This window comes from Stegostoma tigrinum, chromosome 9 (genome assembly GCF_030684315.1).
Source record: "Stegostoma tigrinum isolate sSteTig4 chromosome 9, sSteTig4.hap1, whole genome shotgun sequence".
Lineage (NCBI taxonomy): Eukaryota > Metazoa > Chordata > Chondrichthyes > Orectolobiformes > Stegostomatidae > Stegostoma > Stegostoma tigrinum.
In genome coordinates, this window is record NC_081362.1 from 37,595,051 (window position 1) to 37,619,355 (window position 24,305).

The 24,305-nt window shown below is 40.8% G+C and overlaps 1 protein-coding gene across 2 annotated transcripts in view; it reads right to left on the minus strand.

Annotated features, from left to right (window-relative positions):
* tiam2a (TIAM Rac1 associated GEF 2a) overlaps nt 1–24,305 on the minus strand; it is a 350,324-nt gene that overhangs the window by 170,591 nt on the left and 155,428 nt on the right. For both annotated transcript variants that reach the window (XM_059648488.1, XM_048536148.1), the window contains exons 6-8: nt 19,356–19,791; nt 17,924–18,096; nt 12,430–12,654 (exon numbers count right to left, since the gene is read on the minus strand). In XM_059648488.1, the coding sequence (XP_059504471.1) occupies nt 12,430–12,654; nt 17,924–18,096; nt 19,356–19,791 (834 nt within the window). The remainder of the gene's footprint in view (nt 1–12,429; nt 12,655–17,923; nt 18,097–19,355; nt 19,792–24,305) is intronic.

Sequence of the window (24,305 nt, forward strand, 5' to 3'; positions counted from 1 at the left end):
AGTGTAGCAGAAAACATTCTTCCACTTTTCTTTGCAATCTCTTTGATGCGCTCATAAATCAGACATAACTGGCTGGTACAGGAACAATGGTCAACAGGCATACACTCAATTGTTACAAGGACAACCAAAAGGGAGGAAACATCTGAAGAAACACTTTCTCATGGTGATACTGGAACATTGTATGCCATACCGCAACAGATATTTTAAGCAAGAAATTCTGTAAAATAAAAGAAATGGATCCGAACAAAGAGCTTGATCAGATGCTGAACCAATGAACTACTGGCTTCCCTTCTGTAATTTTTTTATGGTAATGTTCCAGTTGGAATATTCTTGATCAAGTTATAAAGTTCCTGCAGTAAAAATGTAAACTTTAGTGCACGACTGATTTCAATTCATTGCTGAGGAGAGCTACTACTTTTCTTATTAATAGCCCATCTTTGGTGTACCATCAACCATTCTTCCAATTTCCTGGTGGCTTTGTTTTTAGAGAAATAGCCAACATTTTTCAACTTGTGAGTGATGATAACCATTCTCCATTCTCTACTTAAGTTTACTGGAAATGCAAGGAATCACGTGCACGTAGTGAGGATATCAATGTGCAGACACAAACTTTGCTCCACATATCATTTATGGGCTTTCTACAAACAAACTGACCTATAACCAATTCAAAATGAGATTGCTGTAATGCAAAACATTTTAGTTCAGAAATGGCAGCAGGCCAGTAAAATTTTAGATTTAAAAAGCTGTAATTGTGTCACATATTAAACAATAATTTGTATGATTGGAACATAATTATGCAATAGACAATGGTCTAGATCATTCTTAATTAATATATAAAATAATCAAATTACGACAGAAAACAAAAAGGTATTGTGTCTGATTCCAAGACATTTTTCAGAAGATACGTTAACAAAACATGGCTTGTGGAACAGGAAACTGTGGGCACTATTACTAAGTTTGCAGGTGACAAAGATAAGTGGAGTCACAGAGAGCTTTGAATAAAATAGGGAGGCTGCAGAAGAACTTTGACAGGCTAGGAGAGTGTATTCCACCTGCCACATCTTTTTCCTATGTGGGAAAGTATGAGATGATTCACTTTGGTAGGAAAAAGAAGTGGCATGCACTATTTTCTAAATGGGGAAAAGCTTCGGAAATTTGTAGCCCAAAAAGAACCTGGGAGTTCTAGTTCAGATTCTTCAGGTTAACATTAGATTCAGCTAGCTGTTAGGAAGGCAAATGCAAAGTTAACCTTCATTTCAGGAGGGCTGGAATACAAGAACAGAGATGTGCTGCTGAGGCTATAAAAGGCTCTGGTCATACTGCATTTGGAATATTAAGTGCAGTTTGGGCCCCATATCTAAGGGAGGATCTGCTGGTGTTGAAGGGGGTCCAGAGGAAATCTGCAAGAATGATCCAAGAGGTGAAAAGCTTGTCATGTGAGGAGCATATGAGGGCTCTGGGTCTGCACACGATGGTGTTTGGAAAGATGTGGGGTGATCTCATTGAAATACAGAATACTTAAATGCCTGGATACAGGGAGTGAGGAGATGATATATCCAATTGCAGGAGAGAATGGGACAGGAGTGCACAGCCTCAGAGAGACGGGACCCACCCTTAGAACAGAGATGAGGAAGAGTTTCTTCAGCCAGAGGGTGGTAAATATTTGGAATGCAAAGCCACAGAAGGCTGTGGACGTCAAGTCATTGAGTGTGTTTAAAACAGAGATAGATAGGTTTTAGAGAGAAGGCAGGAGAATATGGTTGAGAAACATAACGATCATGGTCGATGGCCTAATTCTGTTTCATCTTATGGAAAGTCTAATTTGATAAAGAATTGTATTAAATGATTGAAAGTAGCAAGTCATGGCAAGAATTATTTTTCCGATTGGAGGATGGTGGACAGTGATGTTCCCCAAGAGTCAGTGTGGGCACTTGTGCCTTTTTTGTCTTATGCAAATAATTTTGATCTTGGAACACAGGGTAAATATCAACAGCTGAAATGAGCAAAGTTGGAATGACAAATTTGGTAAGGATGATACAAACTGTCTGATGATACAAAAATGGCATTAATAGGGTAGCAGAACGAGCAGGCAATTGCCAGATGAAATTTAATGCAGAGACATGTGAGACAACACATTTCGCAGAAAACACAGGGACAGCCAACCACATGGTCCTAGTGAGTGTCTGCAGACATTTGAAGCCAAAGGTTCCTGTGCAATGATCTTTGCAGATTGCAGGAAATATTGAGAGTGGTTTAACAAAAAATAACGATCCTGAACTTCATAAACAGAGGTACCAAAATTCCCAACAAAAATGTCAGGTAAGTTACACAGAGCTTTCGTTAATCTCCAGTTAAGCCACAACTGAAAAGTTGCGTTAGATCTAGTCATCATGTTTTCAGAAGGACAGGAGGTTCCTTGCAAGGGTGAAGAGATTTATCAGAATGTTTCCAGGTAAGCGGAGTCACAGTTACAAGGTTAAGATGGAAATACTGAAGTTGTTCACCCTAGAACAAAGGAAGGTGGAAAGAGGACAGGAAAAAAGGGGAAATTTAAGAAAGTTGTATCAATTTTTTAAAAATTCATACAAGGGATATGGGCAGTGGGTGGTCAGCATTTATTGCCCACCCCTAGTTGCCCTTGAGAAGATGGTGGCCAGCTGCCTTCTTGAACCACTGCAGTTCATTTGGGTAGATCCTCCAGGTCCTGCGGGAGGGAGTTTCAGGATTTCAACTCATGGCAGTGAAGGAACAGTGACATATTTCCAATTTAAAGTGGTGAGTGGCTTGGAGAGGAACTGAAATGGTGGTGTCCCTTGTATCTGATGCCTTTGTCCTTCCAGATGGAAGGGGTTGAGGGTTTGGATGGTGTTGTTTGAGGGTGTCTGGTGAAGTTCTAGAGTGTATCTTGTAGATGGTAAACATTGCTGCGACATGTCAGTAGTGGAGAGAGTGGATGTTTGTGAATGTGGTGCCAATCAAATAAGCTGCTTTGTCCTGGATGGTGTCAAGCTTCTTGGGTGTTGGAGCTGCATTCATCCAAGCAAGTGGGAAGTATTCCATCACACTCCTGACTTTGTCTTGTAGATGGACATGATTTGGTGCATCAGGTGCTGCGTAACTCACTGCAGTATTCTTAGCCTCTCACCTGCTTTTGTATCCATTCTATTTATATGTTGAGCCCAGTAGAGTTTCTGGTCAATGGTAACCCCAGGGTGTTGACAGTGGAGAATCAATCATGGTATCACCGTTGAATTTCAGGAGGCAGTGGTCTTATTGGAGATGGTCACTGCCTGGCATTTGTGTGGTGCAAATGTTACTTACCATTTGTCATCCCAAGCCTGAATATTGTCCCAATCTTGTTGCATTTGGACATGGACTGTTTTAGCATCTGCAGGGTTGCAAATGCTGAACATTGCATAGTCATAAATGAACGTCCCCACTTCTGACTTTATGATATCAGGAAGGTCTGCCTAAGATGGACAACGTAAAACTGTTCCTATTAGCTGATGACATAGAACAGGGAAACTAAGATTTACGGCTTCTGGTAAGAGATAAAGGGAAATCAGAGAATGAACATTTTTCAAGCAGCAAGTGGTAATGACCTGGAATTTGATGCCATGAGGATGCTGGAATTAGGCATAAAATCAATTATTTCTAAAGGAAATTGGACAGACACTTGAAGGAAACGAACCTGCAAAGCTATGGGGATCAAGTGGGAGTGGGATCCCAGCTGATGAGATTGCTATCTATGGCTCATTGTGTTGGCAAGCTGCATTGTCTCCTCCGGTTTTGCAAATAACCCTAAGACCATGATCTTTTGTGAAAAGGCTGTACAAAAAACAATTTTCAGACAGTTCTTAAATTTAAAAGGCAATGTCAGAAATTTACAAATATACAATTGTTGTATACTTGAGAAGAATTAATTAGATATTGCACAATAAGTCTCATAGAAAAATTGGAACAAAATAACTACAGACCTCTTCATAGGAGTTAAGAAAAATTAGACAGACAATCTTCAGTGTAGGTAGTCCCTCTGTTCAAAATTGTTTCCAATGATTTTGGAATTATAAAAAGCCATATGTTTGTGTCAATTCCCAACTATCTGAAGTGAAAAATCCTGTAAAGTCAGAATCATACAGCAAAGAAACAATTGCTTTGGTCCAACTCATTCATGCTGACCAGGTTTCCTAAAGTGAACTAGTCCCACCTGCCTGCATTTGGCTCATATTCCTCCAAATCTTTCCTTTCCATGTACCTGGTCCAAATGTTTTAAATGCTCTCACTGTACCCAACTCTACCATTTCTTCTGGCAGCTCATTCCATTGAAAAGTTTTAATTTCTAGCACCCTCAAATGGCCATAGAACGCAGCATGGCATTTACATCTTTGTAACAAGTAGTACTATTTTGCATTACAATAGTTGAAGCCTTTACCTTTTATATAGAGACACAGTGGAAGGGTGAGTCACCCAGGAAAATCTCATCAATAATCTTCTTAAATCAGACCTTTAGATGGTGTTGTACTTACGTTATCTGAGCTTTCAATGTTCAAATCATTTCCCTCCGTGAGAGATTGAATCGATCTCAAACCGTACAAATTTCATTCTATCATCAAAGGCTCCCTATACAGTCAAAATAGTGCAGAAATTATTTAACAGATCATGCTCCCTTCTTAGGGGTTTGTTTCTGCAGTCCTGTCACATCTAGGTCATGAATAATGGTGGATAACTGTCAAACTCATTAGAGAAAACTGCTTCACAAATATCCCCAATGATAATGCAGGCCAGCACGGTGCAAGTAACAAGGCTGAAACATTCAACTTCAGGCTGAAGTCAGTTCCAAAAGCAGATGACCCATTTTAGCCCTCTTTAAAGGACCCCAGCATCACCAATGTCAGTCTTTAAGCAATTTAATTCACGTAATGTATTAAAAGCAACTGAATTCGCTGAATACTGCAAACACCATGGGTTCTCCAGTATTATTGCTAGAATGTTGTTGAAGACTTCTGAAGCTCCAGAACTTGCCATACTCCTAGACTAGTTTTGAGTAGTTATAACATTGGCCTCTAACCAACATGGAAAATTCCTGGGTATGACCCAACCAGCAAAAGCAGAAGTCCAACTGTCATCCAATCAGTCCACTCTGATTATCAGTGAAGGAAGAAAGATTGTTAACCATGCTATCAAGCAGCATTTGTTCAGAGGTAGCCTGTTCACTAAAATTCAGTTTACATCCTGTCAGGACTACAGTGTTTCTGGGCTCATTGCAGCCTTGATCTGAGCATCAATTTCACTGCAGGAGTTCCTCAGGGTAGCATCTTAGGCCCACCCATCTTCAGCTGCTTCATCAAAAACACTGTTTCACCTTAACATGTAAGTGGGATGTTCACTGACGATTACACAATGGTCACTCTTCTGCAGTTCTTTAGATACTAAAGCAGGCCATGTCCAAATACAGAAATAGCTGGACAATCAGATTTGGATGGCTAAGTGGTTAATAAGATTCTTGTGGCAATTACCTCCTCCAACAGGGCAGATTCCAACCATTTCCCCTTGACATTCAATGTGTTACTGGCACTGATTACTGAATTTACCCAGCATTACCATCACGAAGGCGACCATTGAGCAATAATTGAACTGGACCAGTCATATAAATATTATATCTGCCAGAGCAGGTTAATGGCTAGGTACTCCTCAGTGAGCAACTCAATAGGTTTCCCCAGAGCCTGCTCATCATCTGCAAAGCAGGAGTCAGGTGCTTTGACAGAATACTCTGTATTTGCCTGGATGTGTGCAGCTCCAACACCACACTATCCTGGATGGTGTCAAGTTTAAGCAGCACACCTGACTGGAACCCCATCCATCAAAAACTCTTCATTCCCAACACCAGTGGGAGCAGCGTCTATTATCTACAATATACATTGCAATAGCACATTGAACAGTAAGGTTCCAAATCTATGACCGAAGGCCAAGAGTAACGAATACATGTGAACACCACACTGTGACTTGCAATTTTCCCAAGACACACAATCTGACTGGGAACTGTATCTCATCTGTCACTGAACCAAATGCCTATAACTCCCTTCCCAATAACACTGAATGTACCTCAACCCTAGGCATCACAGCAGTTCAAGGCAGCAGCTCATCAATATCTTCTCCATGACAATTACAGGCATGCAGTAAGTGTCTAGCCAGTGACTTCCAAATTCCATGAACAAATTTAAAAGTAAAAAAAGTCAGCTATTCTGCCTCATATCTTCCATCTTGACATTTTAGAAATGATACAACAAAACTGGAGAGAGTGTACAAATAATTGTGCTATACTATCCCACAAACTATTGTAAATACTCAAGGTGATCAATTTGCAGAACTGACTCCAGACAAAGTAGGTAAAGAGAAAATGTTTTCTTATGTGGGGCATTCTAGAATGAGACATCATAATTTTAGAATAAGGAGTATCAGACTTAAAACATAAAGGAGAAATTATTTCTCTTAGTTATGAATCTATGGAATTCACTACCCCAAAGTGCAGTAGATGGAGTCATCGAGTAAATTTAAGGAGGAAACAGGCAGATTTTTAATTAGTACACGTTGAAGGGTTAGATGGAACAGCTGGAAATGGAGTTGAGGCCAAAATGAGATCAGCTATGATTGCTCTGAAGCAGGTTTGAGGGGGTGAGTTGCCTACACCTGCTCCCAGTTCTTATTCAGCACAAGAGTAGTTCGCACCAAGTTTTGTCATCCACAGGAAAATAATTCTGTTTATTGTAAATAGTTATTTTAACAAATGATAGAGGAAAAAAAGAATCACAAATTACCACTTCTCTTAAGTGCACATACATTCATTCACAAGCAAGATAGACAAAAAGCAAAATGATTTGATAAATATTATGGTTGGAAAACTGAAGCGGGGCAGATTATTTTTGATCAAATGTCCAGACCACAGGGTGAAGAAACAATGATCACTGCCCTTTGGTTTCAGTAATGATGGCGTGATGGTGTCTGCAGAGCTCATTTGAAAGCGGATCAGGTGGATCGGGGTCTTTGCTTGTAACAGAACGCTCTCAAGTGCCTGAGCGCTTGTGTCTTTCTAAGAGACAGCAAGTGAGAAAGAGAAATGTTTTTCGTTTCTTGGCTCTGCATGTATCTGATTGCACTGGTCTCAAGTCTGTAGCAATCTGTAACTGAAACAATCCAACAGCTGTCGTCAGGCAGATTTCTTTCACCCAAAACACCAGGTACTGCTGCCTCAATAACGTAACAACTTCACTGCTCCAAAAGCAACATTGTCTTGTACAGCTAAAAATATTCACCACAATCCCATTTTATTTCTCAAGGTGAAAAACTCTCCTTGTATTTCAGCTACACTGCAGTGTCCAATTTCAATTCCAGTTTGTTGTCCAATAAAGAAAACACATCATCCCTTACAGATTTAAAACATTTTCTCATTTCCTGAAATACCTTCATCTATCCAGATACTACAGTTAAACACAATTTCACAAAACGCTAAAGGAATAAATGCCATTGATGGGTTTTACCCCATTTCATGAATTTCATTTGTCAAAAGCCATTTCAAGAGTAGGCAAAATGAAGCAGTTCTAAATTTTAAGATAAAAACTTTACCTATTGTGGTTTAAACTTTATTCAAAGTTTTTTTTAATGTTAGCCTGTCCAATTTATACCACTTGTTTTAAAAACAAGATTTTGGAATTCTCCAAAAATTAATGCCCACCTGAAGTCCCTCTGTTATAGCTTGGCTGCTGCAAAAAAGAGTATTAAAATAACGTCAAGGGTTGAGTTTATACAGTGCCTACTAGAACATAGAACAATACAGCACAGTACTGGCCCTTCGGCCCACAAAGTAGAGTCGACTTATGTTCCTACACTCAGGTCAAACTACTCTGCATACCCTAAATTTTGCTATCATCTCTGTCCCTATGTATCTGACGCCACTACCACCGCTGTCAGCACATTCCACACACCCACCACTCTGTGTAAAGAATCTACCTCTGACATCTCCCTTACACCTTCCTCTAAACACCTTAAAATTATGCCCCCTTGTAATAGTCATTTCCACCCTGGCTAAAACAGTGAATAGCCAAAGACTATCTATGCCTATCATCTTGTACACCATTATCAAGTTACCTCTCATCCTTCTTCGCTCCAATGAAAAAATATAGCTCCATCAACCTTTCATCATAAGACCTGCACCAGCACCCCCACCCCCTGCCCCCAGTCCAGGCAGCATCCTGGTAAATCTCCTCTGCACCCGCTCTAAAGCTTCCACATCCTTCCTATGATCAGGCAACCAGAACTGAACACAATATTCTAAGTACCTAACTCTACAGTTTCTTCTAAATTAAAAAAAGTTTATGGGGATGAGACAGATTTCCAAATAAAATTACAGTCTTTGATAACATTTAGAGCCAGAAAGCCTCATTATTTTTACGTTACTAGTCAGATTTCAGGCTCCTATTTTAAACTAATTTGGACATCATGCAGAAATATACCAACAATTAATACTACAGTTCCATCCCCATTTCTTCCCCACCCCCCACAATTTTAATGTATCCTAAAATTGAAGAATTATTCACAGGAGAAGAAAAATCAGAAAATATTATTTGGGAGGGCTGTGAAATGCTGTTAAACCTGTAGGCTATCTGGTACCAATTTCAAGTGTTAAAATAGAACCAGCTGTTCTCAGGGGAGTTCCAGCCTACAGTCTCTATTAGCAAGTTTTGCTTCAATTTCCCAGTATTACACATTTATAATTAACGTGTAAAGGAGAACCTGGGATTTCCCCACCCCTGCCAGGAAACAAGAATGTCATCATGTTACACTATGTTCTAGCAGAACACAAAGACAGCATTCAGTGTAATGCAGGATATTATGTCTATATCCAAGGCAAACAAGCTATATGGAAAAAATGGCTATTCAATGGGTAGAAATAATGGACCACTCATTCCAATGTAAAAACAGTGATTTATTTTAACATATTTATTAATCAGTACCAGACATATTAAAGTGTCAAAAAGGTCTTTATAACTACTGGAAACATGCAAGCCGCAATCATTTTTCTTTTAATTAATGCAGATGCACCACATATTCTCTGCCAGTGTGGCAGAGTTGTATACTTACCAGTAAAACAACTGCAACCAAATCAGTGTCACTTCAGAATTTTGCAAGAATGCTACGAGAATAGTCTCGTAATGACTTAGTTTCATGCACATTGTGATAGGAACAGAAAAAGGTAGAGGAGTAGATATTCAATCCCTCAAACCTGCTCCACCATAGTTTATTTGTATCTTGACTATTTATCTGCCTTGGTTCCTGAGCAAATCAATTTAAAACCAAATATGAAATAATTAGGGTTATTCAACTTACTTAAGCATGTCACAACATCTCAAGATCTATTAGTTAAAACCACTCAGCCCTTTGAGCCTGCTCTGCCAATGCAATATGATCACAGCCCATCAGCCAACTCAGTGCCATGTTCCTGCTTTCCTCCATACCCTTTGATCCCTTTAACCCCAAGAGCTATTTCTTACTCTTTTGAAAACATTCAATGTATTGGCCTTAGCTGCATTCTGTAGCAGAGAATTCCACAAGTTCCTCAATCTCTGGGTAAAGAACTTTTTCCTCATCTCAGTCTTAAGTAACCTATGTTTTCTTAGACCATAACCCCTAGTTCCAGGATCCCCAGTCATGAGGATCATCATTCTTGTGATTATCCTATCTTATCCTTTTAGAATTTTATAGGTTTTTAGGAGATCCATTTCTGCACGCCCCCATCCCCCACTTTCTTCTAACTCCAGTGAATGTAGTCTTAACCAATCCAGCCTTTCTTCCTAGGTCAGTCCTGCTATCTGAGTCGTCAGACTGGTAAGCCTTTAATGTTATACATAACAGGACACTGGTGATACAGCATTATATTTGTGCAAAAAATACATGGTCTGCATTCCGCCACCCCCGCCCCCCCCCCCCCCCCCCACTCTGATTCAACTATTTTACAAATAGTTTGCACCGCACAGAAAAAGTCGTCACAAATATTTAGCGAACAAACATTAATGATTAAGTCATGGTTCTGGTTCTAACTATATTTAACTTGCCTAATACGCAGACTATGACAAGACAGAATCCAATTTTACAGCAAATAAATGTACTCAAAAAGGAACGGATGTGGATCTCCAATTCATTCCTCAAAAGTCTATGGTTACGGTCAGTGCTAAAAGGGTTCTATGTGAACGTTGCTCCACTATAAAGCATCAAATATTTGCAGTCTCAATTTATACACAACAATTCCAAATTTATACACAGCAAACAGTTGCAGAACTGGGTAAGTAATTGAATCCAAAGTTATTTGGTCAGCTTTCTATCATAACTTTTCTGATAAGAAGCTATAAAACTAGCTACAAGTTATATTAAAATATACACCCAATTGGCTCAAATTGAATAATTGATGTTAATGGGGAAATCCTTTAGATTGTGGTACTCAGATGGTATCGCCAAATCAATTTCTGTGGAAATTAATACCTTCAAGAAAAACAGGTTTACTTGGTAACCAATGGGGCTGTCAATCACCTACTCCAACATTTAAAAATTGAGCTTGAGAATTGTTTGAATGCAGAAGTACTAGGAAACAGCAATCTTCCCTGCTCACTTTAAGCTATCACATTGAACACATCATTCGGCTTGCTGCAGTGCAAGGTAACAGGGCAGTCATCAGGAACTAAGCATGCATTACTGAAGCTCAGACTGGAGGCCGAGGGGAAAGCTACTCATGGTTTTGCCTCCACAAACACACGTAGCATTCTACTTTTGATTTGTTCCTTTCCAAATACCCCTATGAATTATGAAATCAACTAAAGCAATATACTCCTCATAAAAGCAACAATAAATAGTTAAACATTGAAAGAATTTGCTTTGGAGCCAAATGCTTTTTCTCCTCATTCATTACCAAGTAACCTAGAGATGGGATCATGTGTGAACCAAGCTGTTTCTTAACATTATTTGGCTGGACCTATCTAATCTTTGTCCGCTGTAGAGAAGCACACAATAAAAGTCATACACAACTCGGATATATCAGATGCTAAGTTATAGAGGTCTTCTGGCGCCATAGTTAGCAACCCTATCTCTAAGAGAAACTCCAGTTTCAAGTCCTACTCCAGCACTTGATGGAGAAGGTTGAGTATCAATTTGCATTTCTCTCCAACAGATGCTAATGGCTGGCACTAAGAGCCAGAGAGATTCATGATCAGCCACATGATGAAAACAAAATAAAGTCTCTGACATCACACTTCACAACTTTTATTTATTCTTCATCCACGGGATGAGAGTGTCTTTGCTAGGCAGCATTTATTGCCCATCCAGAGGGCAATTCAGAGTCAACCACATTGCTGTGGGTCCAGAGTCACACATGGGTCAGACCAGGTAATGTCGGCAGATTCCTTCCCTAAAGGACATGAGTGAACCAGATTGGTTTTTCCAACAATCAACAATGGATTCACGGGCATCATTAGATTCTTAATTCTAGATATTTATTGGATTCAAATTCCACCATCTGCCATGGCAGGATTTGAATGTTATCTGGGCCTCTGGATTAATGGTCCAGTGATAATACCATTAGACCTTCACCTCCACTTTTATTACAATATGCACATAAAAGTGTACGTGATGCAGCAACTGATTCCTTGGGGATCCATTGGCTGGGAAACCAGTGTGGATCAGAAGAGTGCCAAAAGCATGGGATCAAACCCCATTCCAGCTATGGGCCTAATAAAAACTGCAAGAACTGTGGATGTTGTAAATCAGAAACAAACACAGAAATTGCTGGAAAAACTCAGGAGGTCTGGCAGATCTGTGGTGAGAAATCAAGAGTTAACATTTCAGGTCCTGTTCTGGGAAGGACACCAGACCCTTAACGTAAACTCCGATTTCTCATCATAAATGCTGCCAGGCCAGCTGAGCTTTTCCAGCAATGCGTGTTTCTGGCAATGGACCTGCCCGTAATAGAGGTTGTTACACCGTAGGTCAAACCTATCTTCAAACTCAAGAAGATGACACCAAGTTATTATAGTTAACTCTGCAACATTGGATTGTCAATAAATTGCCCAAAGATTATGCACCTGTGTGATAGATTAACATTAACAGAATTGGGTGCTGCACAAAATCTGAAACAAATATTCAGTTGAAGATTTCGAACATTAAACATCTTTGAAAGCTGCTCAGAGCATTTACTACAAACAAGTACACAAGCACACAATTACAACATTGATGCTGGTACACATCCATTAACTGTTGAAACAAAGAGTCAGGTGATTATAACAATTTGCATCTTATGCTCCTATGCCAGCATGCACTCCCCAAAATAAATAAATTAATATTCAATTTGAGGTCATTAAAGAACATGTCAACAATTCGATCTAAGAATACCTGATTTTCAATAGCTTTTCTGTTTTTGGGATCATTTACAATAGATAGCTGTAACTCTGCCATTTTCTTCATTTTTCCATCCATATCTATCTTCTGCATGAAGTTTTTGGTTTCATTTTTTAGTAGCTTGACTGTGTCTTCTTTCCCATGTTGCTTTGCAAACACTGACGCACAGGCAGAATGTATTGCTGTAACCCAGTTTTCGAGATCAGTCTGGCTTGTAGCCTAAAAATCATACAGAATAATTAAAATTTAATAAGTTAAACCTTCTTTAATACATTCACAGGATGAAGGCATCATTGGCTAGGCCGCTATTTATTACCCATCCCTAATTGCTCAGGGAACAATTAAGAGACCACCACATTGCTTTGGGTCTGGAATCACATGAAGGCCAGGCCAGTAAGGATAGCAGTTTCCTTCCCTAAATGGGCATTAGTGAGTCACATGGGTTTTACAACAAATCGGCATTGGACTGTTAATTCCAGGTTTTTATAGACAGCATGGTGGGATTCAAATCCGCATTTCAGAACATTACTTGTGTCTCTAGATTAACAGTCCTATGATAATACCAATAAGCCATTGCCTCTACTTGCAAAATTCCTGAAATATTCAAATTAATCTGAGCTAAAGACAAACATAACAAGCACAAAGAAACAATCACAATCACATTCTCAAAACAATTTCATAAGTTTTGGAGACTTTGACCAGGAGACCTTAGGAAGATATCCAAAAAAATTAGAATTTGCCATTTAAAATTAGAAATGGCAAGATTCCTTGCTGCCTCAGTTGATCAGGTGAAGAACAACCGTGCTACATTTTGGAACATCCAAAATGAGGTTTCTGGTCAACACAAAATTAACATGACTTGGACAAACCGGCAAGGAGGAATAAGAATTGTCCCAACTAATGAGGTAGTGGCTGTACTCTTTGTTGGAAATGGCTTTATGATTAGCATTTGTGGGGCATAAATATTACTTACCACTCAGCCCAAGTCCGAACTCTTGCATTGTCTGCTGTATGCAAGCATGAGCTGCTTCATTATTTGAAGAGTTACAAGTGGAAGAGAGCACTATGCAAGTTGAAACCGCACTTATTCAGGCAAGCAATTAACATTCCACTAATATAATAAAGTGTGAAGCTGGATGAACACAGCAGGCCAAGCAGCATCTCAGGAGCACAACAGCTGGCGTTTCGGGCCGAGACCCTTCATCGGAGAGGGGGATGGGGTGAGGGTTCTGGAATAAATAGGGAGAGGGGGGAGGCGGACCGAAGATGGAGAGAGAAGAAGATAGGTGGAGAGGAGAGTATAGGTGGGGAGGTAGGGAGGGAATAGGTCAGTCCAGGGAAGACGGACAGGTCAAGGAGGTGGGATGAGGTTAGTAGGTAGGAAATGGAGGTGCGGCTTGGGGTGGGAGGAAGGGATGGGTGAGAGGAAGAACAGGTTAGGGAGGCAGAGACAGGCTGGGCTGCTTTGGGATGCAGTGGGGGAAGGTGAGATTTTGAAGCTGGTGAAGTCCACATTGATGCCATTGGACTGCAGGGTTCCCAAGCGGAATATGAGTTGCTGTTCCTGCAACCTTCGGGTGGCATCATTGTGGCACTGCAGGAGGCCCATGATGGACATGTCATCTAAAGAATGGGAGGGGGAGTGGAAATGTTTCGCAACTGGGAGGTGCAGTTGTTTATTGCGAACCGAGCAGAGGTGTTCTGCAAAGCATTCCCCAAGCCTCCGCTTGGTTTCCCCAATGTAGAGGAAGCCACACCGGGTATAATGGATACAATATACCACATTGGCAGATGTGCAGGTGAACCTCTGCTTATTATGGAAAGTCACCTTGGGGCCTGGGATAGGGGTGAGGGAGGTGGTGTGGGGGCAAGTGTAGCACTTCCTGTGGTTGCAGGGGAAGGTGCCGGGTGTGGAGGGGTTGGAGGGCAGTGTGGAGCAAACAAGGGAGTCACGGAGAGAGTGGTCTCTCCGGAAAGCAGACAAGGGTGGGGATGGAAAAATGTCTAGGGTGGTGGGGTCGGATTGTAGATGGCAGAAGTGTCGGAGGATGATGCGTTACATCCAGAGGTTGGTGGGGTGGTGTGTGAGAACGAGGGGGATCCTCTTTGGGCCGTTGTGGCGGGGGTGGGGTTTGAGGGATGTGTTGCGGGAAATGTGGGAAGCACGGTCAAGGGCGTTCTCGACCACTGTGGGGGGGAAGTTGCGATCCTTGAAGAACTTGGACATCTGGGACATGCGGGAGTGGAATGCCTCGTCCTGGGAGCAGATGCGGCGGAGGCGGAGGAATTGGGAATAGGGGATAGAATTTTTGCAGGAGGGTGGGTGGGAGGAGGTGTATTCTGGGTAGCTGTGGGAGTCGGTGGGCTTGAAATGGATATCAGTTACAAGCTGGTTGCCTGAGATGGAGACTGAGGGGTCCAGGAAGGTGAGGGATGTGTTGGAGATGGCCCAGGTGAACTTGAGGTTGGGGTGGAAGGTGTTGGTGAAGTGGATGAACTGTTCGAGCTCCTCTGGGGAGCAAGAGGCGGCACCAATACAGTCATCAATGTAATGGAGGAAGAGGTGGGGTTTGGGGCCTGTGTTGGTGCGGAAGAGGGACTGTTCCACATGACCTACAAAGAGGCAGACATAGCTGGGGCCCATGGCCACCCCCTTTGTCTGTAGGAAGTGGGAGGAATCGAAAGAGAAGCTGTTGAGTGTGAGGATGAGTTCGGCTAGGCAGACGAGGGTGTCGGTGGAGGGGGACTGGTCGGGACTGCGGGACAGGAAGAAGCGGAGGGCCTTGAGGCTATCTGCATGCGGAATACAGGTGTATAGGGACTGGATGTCCTTGGTGAAAATGAGGTGTTGGGGGCCAGGAAATTGGAAGTTCTGGAGGAGGTGGAGGGCGTGGGTGGTGTCACGGACGTATTTCTTAGCCTTGCCTTATGGATAGTTTACAAACCCCTGGAGAGAGTCAGGTGAATTATTCACCAGCACATTCCTAGCATCAGTTCTGCTCTGCAGCCTCAAAGCAGTTTTTAAATCAAGGACAATTCCCAGGATGCTGATAAAAGGTGATTCACCAATTACAACACTACTGACTGTCAAGGGACACATTTGGTTTCTCTCTTGTTGGAGGTGGTCATTGCCTAGGTCTCGTGTGGCACAAATGTATCTTGCAACTTATCAGCACTACACTAAATGTTGTCTAGGTCTTGCTACATATGAACACAGGTAGCTTCAAAGCACAATTTTAAGCATGATTCAGACAGACAGTCAACAAACTGCTTCATTGCTGACTTATGAAGGGGGGAGGGGGGGGCGGGAAGGTCAGTGATGAAGCCATTGATGGTCCAGCCTATAAAACTCCCCATGGAACTCAGGCACTGATATCAAGATATTATTGACGTCCAACAATTGCAAGTATTGTCCTATCAGTAGGTACAACTCCAACTAGTGGAGAGTTTTCCTGAATTACAATTGACTCCAGTTATGCTAAGGTTTCTTTATACCATACTCTGTTAGATTCTGCCTTGATGTCAAGAGCAGTGAATTCCCACGCCCCCACCCCTCACTGAGTGCAGCTCTTTGCTCTGCATTTGGACCAAGGTTGCAACAAAGTCAGGAAGTGCATGGCTCTGATAGACATCAAACAGATAGTCAGCGAGCAGATCATTGCTGAGCAAGTGCTGCATGACAGTACTGTCAACATCTACCATTATGATGATTATCGAGAACTGTTGTAATTGGTCAAACTAAGGTTTTTGAGTAGATTTGTAACTTGGGTTGTGGATATTGTGGTTGTTTGGTTCGCCGAGCTGTTTTGTTTTTCAGCAGACATTTCATTACCCCGCTGGGTAAGCCCATCGGCTCAACCTCCGAGGAAGCGCTGCTGTGTTTCGCTACCTGGTATTTAAACTCTGGTGCCCGTTGAGTTGGATTACCTCCTATCCAGTTTTCCTTTGCAGTAGAGTATAGCTCATACAGCCATGCTCCACTGCAAAGGAAAACTGGAAATAAGGTAATCCAACTCAACGGGCACCAGAGTTTAAATACACGCTTCATCGGAGGCTTCACTGATGGTCTTACCCGAGCAGGGTAACAAATGGCCTGCAGAACAACGAAACAGCTCAGTGAGCCAAACAATCACAATAATTGGTCAACTTGTGACTATAAAGATTTAATTAAAGGATAAAAGCAAAAAGCCAAATAGATGGAAAAATAGAAATATGAACAAAACATAACCTTAAAAAATATTCAATCCCTGATATTTATGCTGGAGCTTACAGGAGGTGGTCCTCCATTTGAGTAGATGTCCCGCCACAGCAAGCTGGCAGCCAAATCACAAAGCCAGCAGTACTACGAGGATTGATGGCCATTGCTGGGACTGCAATAATTCCTAATGAGGGCTTCCAGCAAAAGACCCTAGTAAAAGCAATGTTCAAGGTTTCACCAGGTTCAGGCTGTCATGCTACCAAAAGGTTATTAGAATGGACAGGATTGAAGAGGAAGGGCACATGAAGGGTGGAGGTATATGGGAAGAGAAACAGCACACCTTGAAAGTGATGGGGAATGAGGGGAGAAGGGACCTATAAATGGACATGGAGGAAGTGATGCCCACCCACTAGTTCACTAGCTTTCACCTATCAGGCTAGACATTGTCATACTTGACTACTGTTGGTAAAAAATAACAGTGGTGGAAGAAGGATGCCCTCAAGTCGGCAATATATAACCATTTAAGTGCTTGAATTCATCCACAGGCCACTGCATTGGTATTGGGTTGGTGCCAGGGCACCATCGGTATAGCACCAAATTATACAGGCTCCATCTCCCCAATCTGGCATCCTTCTCCCAGTGGGCTGTAAAATTCTAGCTTATAATTTGATGTTCACTGGCATTTGATGTGGCACACTAAATACCAAATGAAGAAATATCTTAAGTTACAAGCTCCACAAGGAAACAAAATGACTTACAGCTATGAGTTTAAGAGCTGGAATTCATGAACATGTTCTCTTAAAATGTTTAAGTTTAAGGCCAACTTACTCTTTGATATGGTTTACAGATCAATATGCCTGCATCACCCTTTTATATTTTTAACTTTCATTACAAGCACAATTATGTCGTACTATTGCAAACACATTGTGTATTTTACAGTAGTCTCAATCTGCAACTGTACATGTCTAAATTCTGAAAACATATCACAATATTTGGAAGGATTAAGATACTATATCCAGAGAGAAGAGGGTTTAACATCCCTAAATTTTACTTGCTGATGCCCTAAATCATGTTATTAGATTCCTTAATTTCTTATTAATTAATCCATGAAGCCATTCATCCATGAAAGACATTATGATATATTTACATTAAAGATTTCACAAGTTGTTTTTACACATTTTTAAGCATTAATCTAATCCATAATTGTTAGCTCTAGTTCTTCTTCCCTTTCTAGGTACCCTTGTTGCATTTTGATTGAGCCACAATTAAATAATTAAATAACAGAAAAACCTGGAATAAGACAACATCGCCGAAAGCATTACTGAGACAGAACACATTTTCTTTCTTGGGATGCTCCGGTGCAGGTTGCACTATGCTATCTTCAGCAAATAAAGCATATCTGGGGACACTGTTCTGTTCCATGAGGTTTTTACCACTGGTTTCGTAAAACAGCAGGGTGCAACCTTTAAGAAAAGAACAGAAAAATTATTATTGTCTGTTTGGTGAAACACCATTTATACAAATCTGTTTCATGAACCAACAACAGAAAATTGCATCGAGGTAAATAAGCCTACTGTTAGTTCCTTGCCCTCACTCATAGGTGATAATGCAATACTTTTTAAAAAGCTCATGTTTCAATTAGTTCACTAACTCATTTTAGCTGTCTCCAAAATAAACAAATCGATGCTTGCATTTGAATACCCATTTCTTTAGTGTCATTACAAAACATTGAATGAAATGGAAAATAATTATTTAGGGTCAGCAAGTATATAATCTATTCCTTCACTTGGTGCAGTAGATATTTTATCGAGTAGAAATTCAATGTTGCATAATTAACTGGCAGGTTTATTGGGGAGCCAAAAACAGTTTCTTGAAATCTAGTCGATTGCTTTTCCAAGTCACAAAAACTTATGGATATTAGCCCATATAGGCTTCTAGAATACATTCAATAAAGCTTTCCCAATAAAGATTATCAGCAAAAAATGAGTAGACATCAAACAAATGCATTGCAACAGTAAAATGAGGCACCTCATCATCAACTTCTCAAGGGCATCTAGTTATTGGCAATAAATGCTGGTCTAGCAAGCAACATCCAGATTTCAATGAATATAAAAATCAAAAAACATATGGAAATAGAAATAGCATTGAGTTGGAAATTTGTTGGAAGATAGAAAATATAGTTTGTGAATAAGAGGTAGGTACTTTGATTGGCAAGATATAGCAAGTGACATTTCATAGTATCATTGAATGCCTACAGTGTGGAAACAAACCATTTGGCCCATCAAAACCACACTGACCCTCTGAAGAGCATGCCACTCAGACCCACTCCCCTACTTTATCTCTGTAATCCAGCAACTCCCATGGCTAATTCACCTAGCCTATGCATCCCTGGATATAAAGGTATGGGGGGAAAAAACTTAAAGCTTAATAAAATGTTAATCGCGCTATCTAGAGAGCCAATAAGCAAAAGGGACAGAAGTTATGCTACAGCTTGCAGCCATGGTTTCACTGCACTGGGATTACTGACAGTGGGTCTAAGTACTGCATCTTAGAAAGAAAACTGCTCTTGATGGGAGGGGAGTATAGATTTACCCAATGGCATGTGGATTCAAAATATATCCATCAGATGTTCATTCTATTAAGGCCAATTGTCAGGCTTAATCCAAAATTTTAGTCAGAAACAGTTACGAGCACTACATATCAATTCTTTTTTAGTAATTACCTTTAAGAGAAACCCAATATTGTTTCCACTTTCTGCAGGGTGCAAGGTCCAGTTTTCTCTCCTTCTGATGTGTAATAAGAGGTTTAAAAGACAACCAGCCAGCCTTTCGCACAAACCCCTGTTCTTTTTCATACAATAAATCCAGCTGTTCTAAGGAGCTGAAAGAATCACTGCTGGTTTCTTCACTTCCCATAGACTGGTCTGTATTTTCCAAAGACATATGGCCCATTTCCAACTCTCGCATGAAGTTCTCATAAATGCTCTGTCTCAAGACGTCATTACCAACTGCATTGGTAGAGTTACTTCTGGGTGGCAATGTATAGCTGAAGCCAGGTGACCACAGTAAACTTGATATTTGAGAAGGAGAGCTAGTATCCACAGTCACACCATCAATTCCACTATCACAATATTCATTTATATCCTTGGATTTAGAGTCCTGCAAAATTGACATGATTTTTAAATGATGGCAGAAACAGATTGAACAAAAAGTTTATGAATGCACCATTAACATGAGATATTGTCACATATCATCTAGCCAATGTCAACACAAATCTAATCAATGTAAAGATAATATTTCAAATGACAGCTATGCATCTGAGTATGTACAGTTTCTCTCTCTCTCTCATACCTGGAGAAAGCAAGGGAAAATAGAATACAAGAAAACTTAAGAAAAGTGAACTGAAACCACAACTGAGCAGGTTTTAAAAGTTAAAGTAAATGCAAATATACAAATAAGTGAGATATTTTCAATAATGAAATACTGCCATTGTTAACTTAGCAGGTTTGTCATCCACTTCAAAGCGATATACTCTTTGAATCAGAACACATACAAAAGTCATTCCAGTAAAAATTGCACTGCATCCTCTCCAAAGCCATAGCATCATTTAAATGAGGTCACCAGAATCAGATAGAATACTCCAATAGATTTTAGCGATTTTGGAGGGGTTTAGCACAGCTTCATTGCTTTTCCACTCCGGAGCTTCCGGAATAAAAATAACTCTCCCATATGCTTTAAAATTTTCCAGGTCCACATGGGGTTTTTAAGAAAGGTGGGTGGGCAACGTAATTGGCTAGAAGGCAAATTTATGCTTCCCAATTGGTGAGGGGTCAAACATGTGATTAAGTTCTCAAATGTTTCAGATGAGTTGAGTTTTCTGATATTCATGGTCGTGAATGTTTTGCATTCATTAGTGGGTCATGAATATTCAAAACACTCAAGCCCACCAAGGCTATGTTCATTAACATGGAAATGCTATCCAAAAACAATAAACACCTTCTCAGAATTCCAACTACATGCATAAAATATGTACCAGGCAGGGTACCATTTCTACCAATTCCAGTGAGCACAGATGTCATCTTGGCTACTTTAGAAACAAGGTACTGATTTGCACAGAGATAATGAGAACTGCAGATGCTGGAGAATCCAAGATAACAAAGTGTGAAGCTGGATGAACACAGCAGGCCACACAGCATCTCAGGAGCACAGAAGCTGATGTTTCGGGCCTAGACCCTTCATCCAGCTTCACACTGATTTGCACAAATGCTTTTACTGATAGGATTGAATGCTCTCTCTTGCCTCTCTTTCTGAGATCTCCAGGGGTGGGAGTGGGTGATGAGCAGAGGCTAAATGATGCATCTGTGTTGCAAAGAGAAGTGCTGTCTAGGTGCCTTTTAAACATACAACCTAGAGTTTGAAACCTTGAAGTTCTTGGATTTCTTGTCCACCATTAAAATTTGGATTTTTACCTATTTGAATACATAACAAGTAGAGAAAAATGTGAAACCTATGGGCAACTTTTCGGTCTAGGCCCGAAACGTCGGCTTTTGTGCTCCTGAGATGCTGCTTGGCCTGCTGTGTTCATCCAGCTCCACAATTTGTTATCTGTGTTTCACTTCCTCTTGCTTTTTCGTTGCTCTCCACACACAGCAGAAATAAAGATTCCAAATGTCAATTAACTTGTTTGACATATCTCATGCACTCTGCCCATCCCTCCTTCCCGCATTTTCCACGACACTAATCGCTGCATTCAAAGCATCATCCTCTGCCATTTCCTGTACCTCCAGCAGAATGACACCACTAACACAGATTCCTTTCCTCTCCTCTCAGCTTTCTACAGGGACCATTATCTCTGACACCCTGGTCCAAAGCTCCAACACTCCTCCATTACACCTCCCCATGCAATTGCAAAAGGTCCAAAAAATAAACTTAATCATTCACCACCTGTTTTCTCATTGCTCACGATCCCAACACTCCTTACAGGTGACGGGGCCTTTTACTCTAGTCTATTGTATTCACTGCATAGAATTGGTCTCCTTTCCATTGGTGAGATCAAACGCAGAATAAGTGATGGCCTTGCAGGATGCCTCTGCTCAGGTCTGTGGTAATGGCCCTGACTTCCCGGTTGCTTGTTATTTTAATAAACCATCTTGAAGGTTTGATATTTGTCCTCTCTCACATCAGCAAATCAAAAATTTTCAATTGAACATGCAGGCTAGCAACAACAGCCCAATATGACAGGCATACAGACCATCTCCCATTTGTTATCACTCATTTTGTGGCACAGCATATTGACAAGTTAATGGAATAACATTATTTGAATTATGTGCTGATGTTAGGAGCATTTATTTTAGCAAAAAATGAATTGTAAGTAACACTGTTATAACGACTCAAACGAAATTTTCTGTCCAGACTTAAAACAGACATAATTATCAGACATTTAGAATTGATCAACTTTGAATTTTTAAAACTCACAGGTGGGAAGTGGGTGTCGCTGACTGACCATTCCTAGTTATTGCCCATCCCTAGTTATTGTCCGTCCCTAGTTATCCTCGAGAAGGCGGTGGTGAGCTGCCTTTTTGAACCCACAATACCTCATGGCAGGGAATTCCAGGATCTTGAGCAGCAACAGCAAAGAAACAGTAATACATTTGCAAGTCGGGACAGCGAGTGTCTTGAAGAGAAACCTGCAGGTGGTGATGCTGCCATATATCTGCTATCCTTACCATTCTTGATGGAAGTGATTGTGGGATTGGAAGGTACTGTTTAAGGAGTAGTGGTGAATTTCTGCAGTGCATCTCGTAGATGTTGCTACTGAGCATCTTGGTGGAAGCAAAGGATGCTTTTGGATGCAGTGCCAATCAACCTGGCTGCCTTATCCTGGGTAGTGTCAACTGCACTGTTGTAAGCTGCACTCATCCAGGCATGTGGGCAGTATTCCATCATTCTCCTGGCTAGTGCCTTGTAGAAGTTGGAGGGGCTTTGGGGAGTGAGGGGTTGAGTTACTCACTGGAGTATTCTTAGCCTCAAGACCAGACTAGGAATCAAGATTATTTGGATCTCAACCATGTACCTAAAATAGTACAGAAGTAAAATAGTCTGGATTTAGAATAAAAAATAAAAAGCAGACTATGTCAAACATTATGCAGGTCAGCCAGTATCTGAAAAGGGAGTAATATTGTGGAGTTTTAGGCCAAGGAGGTTAGGTTACCTTCTGTTTTGTTGGAAATGCTGTGACAAAAGGTGGTTGGCATGTATCAGTCTAAACCCAAAAGCTAGCCAGATCCTACTGTCTGCAGATAGACTGCCCCCATTATCTGAAAATTTTTGTAGGGTACAGAACATTATGCAAAGAAAGTTCCCGATTCTAACTATGATCGAGGGAAAGTCACTGATGAAGCAGCTGATGATGGTTAAAGCATAACAGGTTGCCCACAATATTACCAGCAGTGATGCCTTGAGGCTGTCATGATGGCTGAAACCACTACCATCTTTTTCACTGTCCTGACCAGACTAATTAAAAAGGAGACTGACTAGAATTTTCCAGTCAGTCAGTCTCCAGGTTTCTTCAGGCAGCAGGGTCAGCTAGATGCCTGCAGGTGGCCTTCAAGTGGTAGGTGAAAGGTCCAGTGCTTCAAGAGACCATTCCAGTTTTTCCAGGTACAGTACTTTACAGAGGGTTTCCCCACCATCAGATACTTAAACTTGCCCTCATTTTAAAGCTAGAAAGCTTCAATTTCAAAATCTCATTTAACTATCCTTAACTAGATGTTAAGCTGCACTCTGATCATGGGTACTTTTGTGGAAATCAAGTAGTTTCTGACCATATTTCAGTCTGATGGCAAATTCAGAACTACTTTACCTATTTCTGTTAACATGTTATAAAAGGATGTGAATACATAACAAAACAAAGGAAATATTCTCCAGTGTTGCCTTTGTTTTGTTTATACTTTGTATTTACATTCTTAGTTTTGATATTCCCCACATTTCTGAACTTCACTGTAAAGCTGAAATGTGGGTCAGAAATGTGTACTGTGCAATATACATCACTAATTCAGACTTGAATAGAGAAGACTATGGTTTAAAAGTTTGAGGGGATACAAAATTGGTTATGGTTGAGAAGGATGAAAAGAACCAGAGGCAGGTACTAATTAGTTCATCCGATGCACAGAAGAGAGGCAAATTAAGTTCATTCCTCAGAAGTAAGATAAAAAAAAGATTAGTCACAGCAAGTGGAGCAAAACTGATAAATTAGAGGATCAGAGGAACATGAAGTCCACAGTTCCCTGACGGAGGTTCAGAGAGATAAAAAGGTGATTAAGATGATATATGATATACTTTCCTATATTCTCTGCCTCAGTTACGCTAATATTAGAGTTGGTAGGCTGTGCTGGAATTAAAGCCACAGCTGGAATACTGTGTGAAATTCTGATTGCCACGCAATTAGAAAGAAGCAACTGCATTAGAGAGGAGATAATGGGAACTGCAGATGCTGGAGAATGCGAGATAACAAAGTGTGAAGCTGAATGGACAGAGCAGGCCAAGCAGCATCACAGGAGCGGGAAAGCTGATGTTTCAGGCCTAGACCCTTCATCAAAAAAAGGGTCTAGGCCTGGAATGTCAGCTTTTGTGCTCCTAAAATGCTGCTTGGCCTGATGTGTTCATCCAGCTCC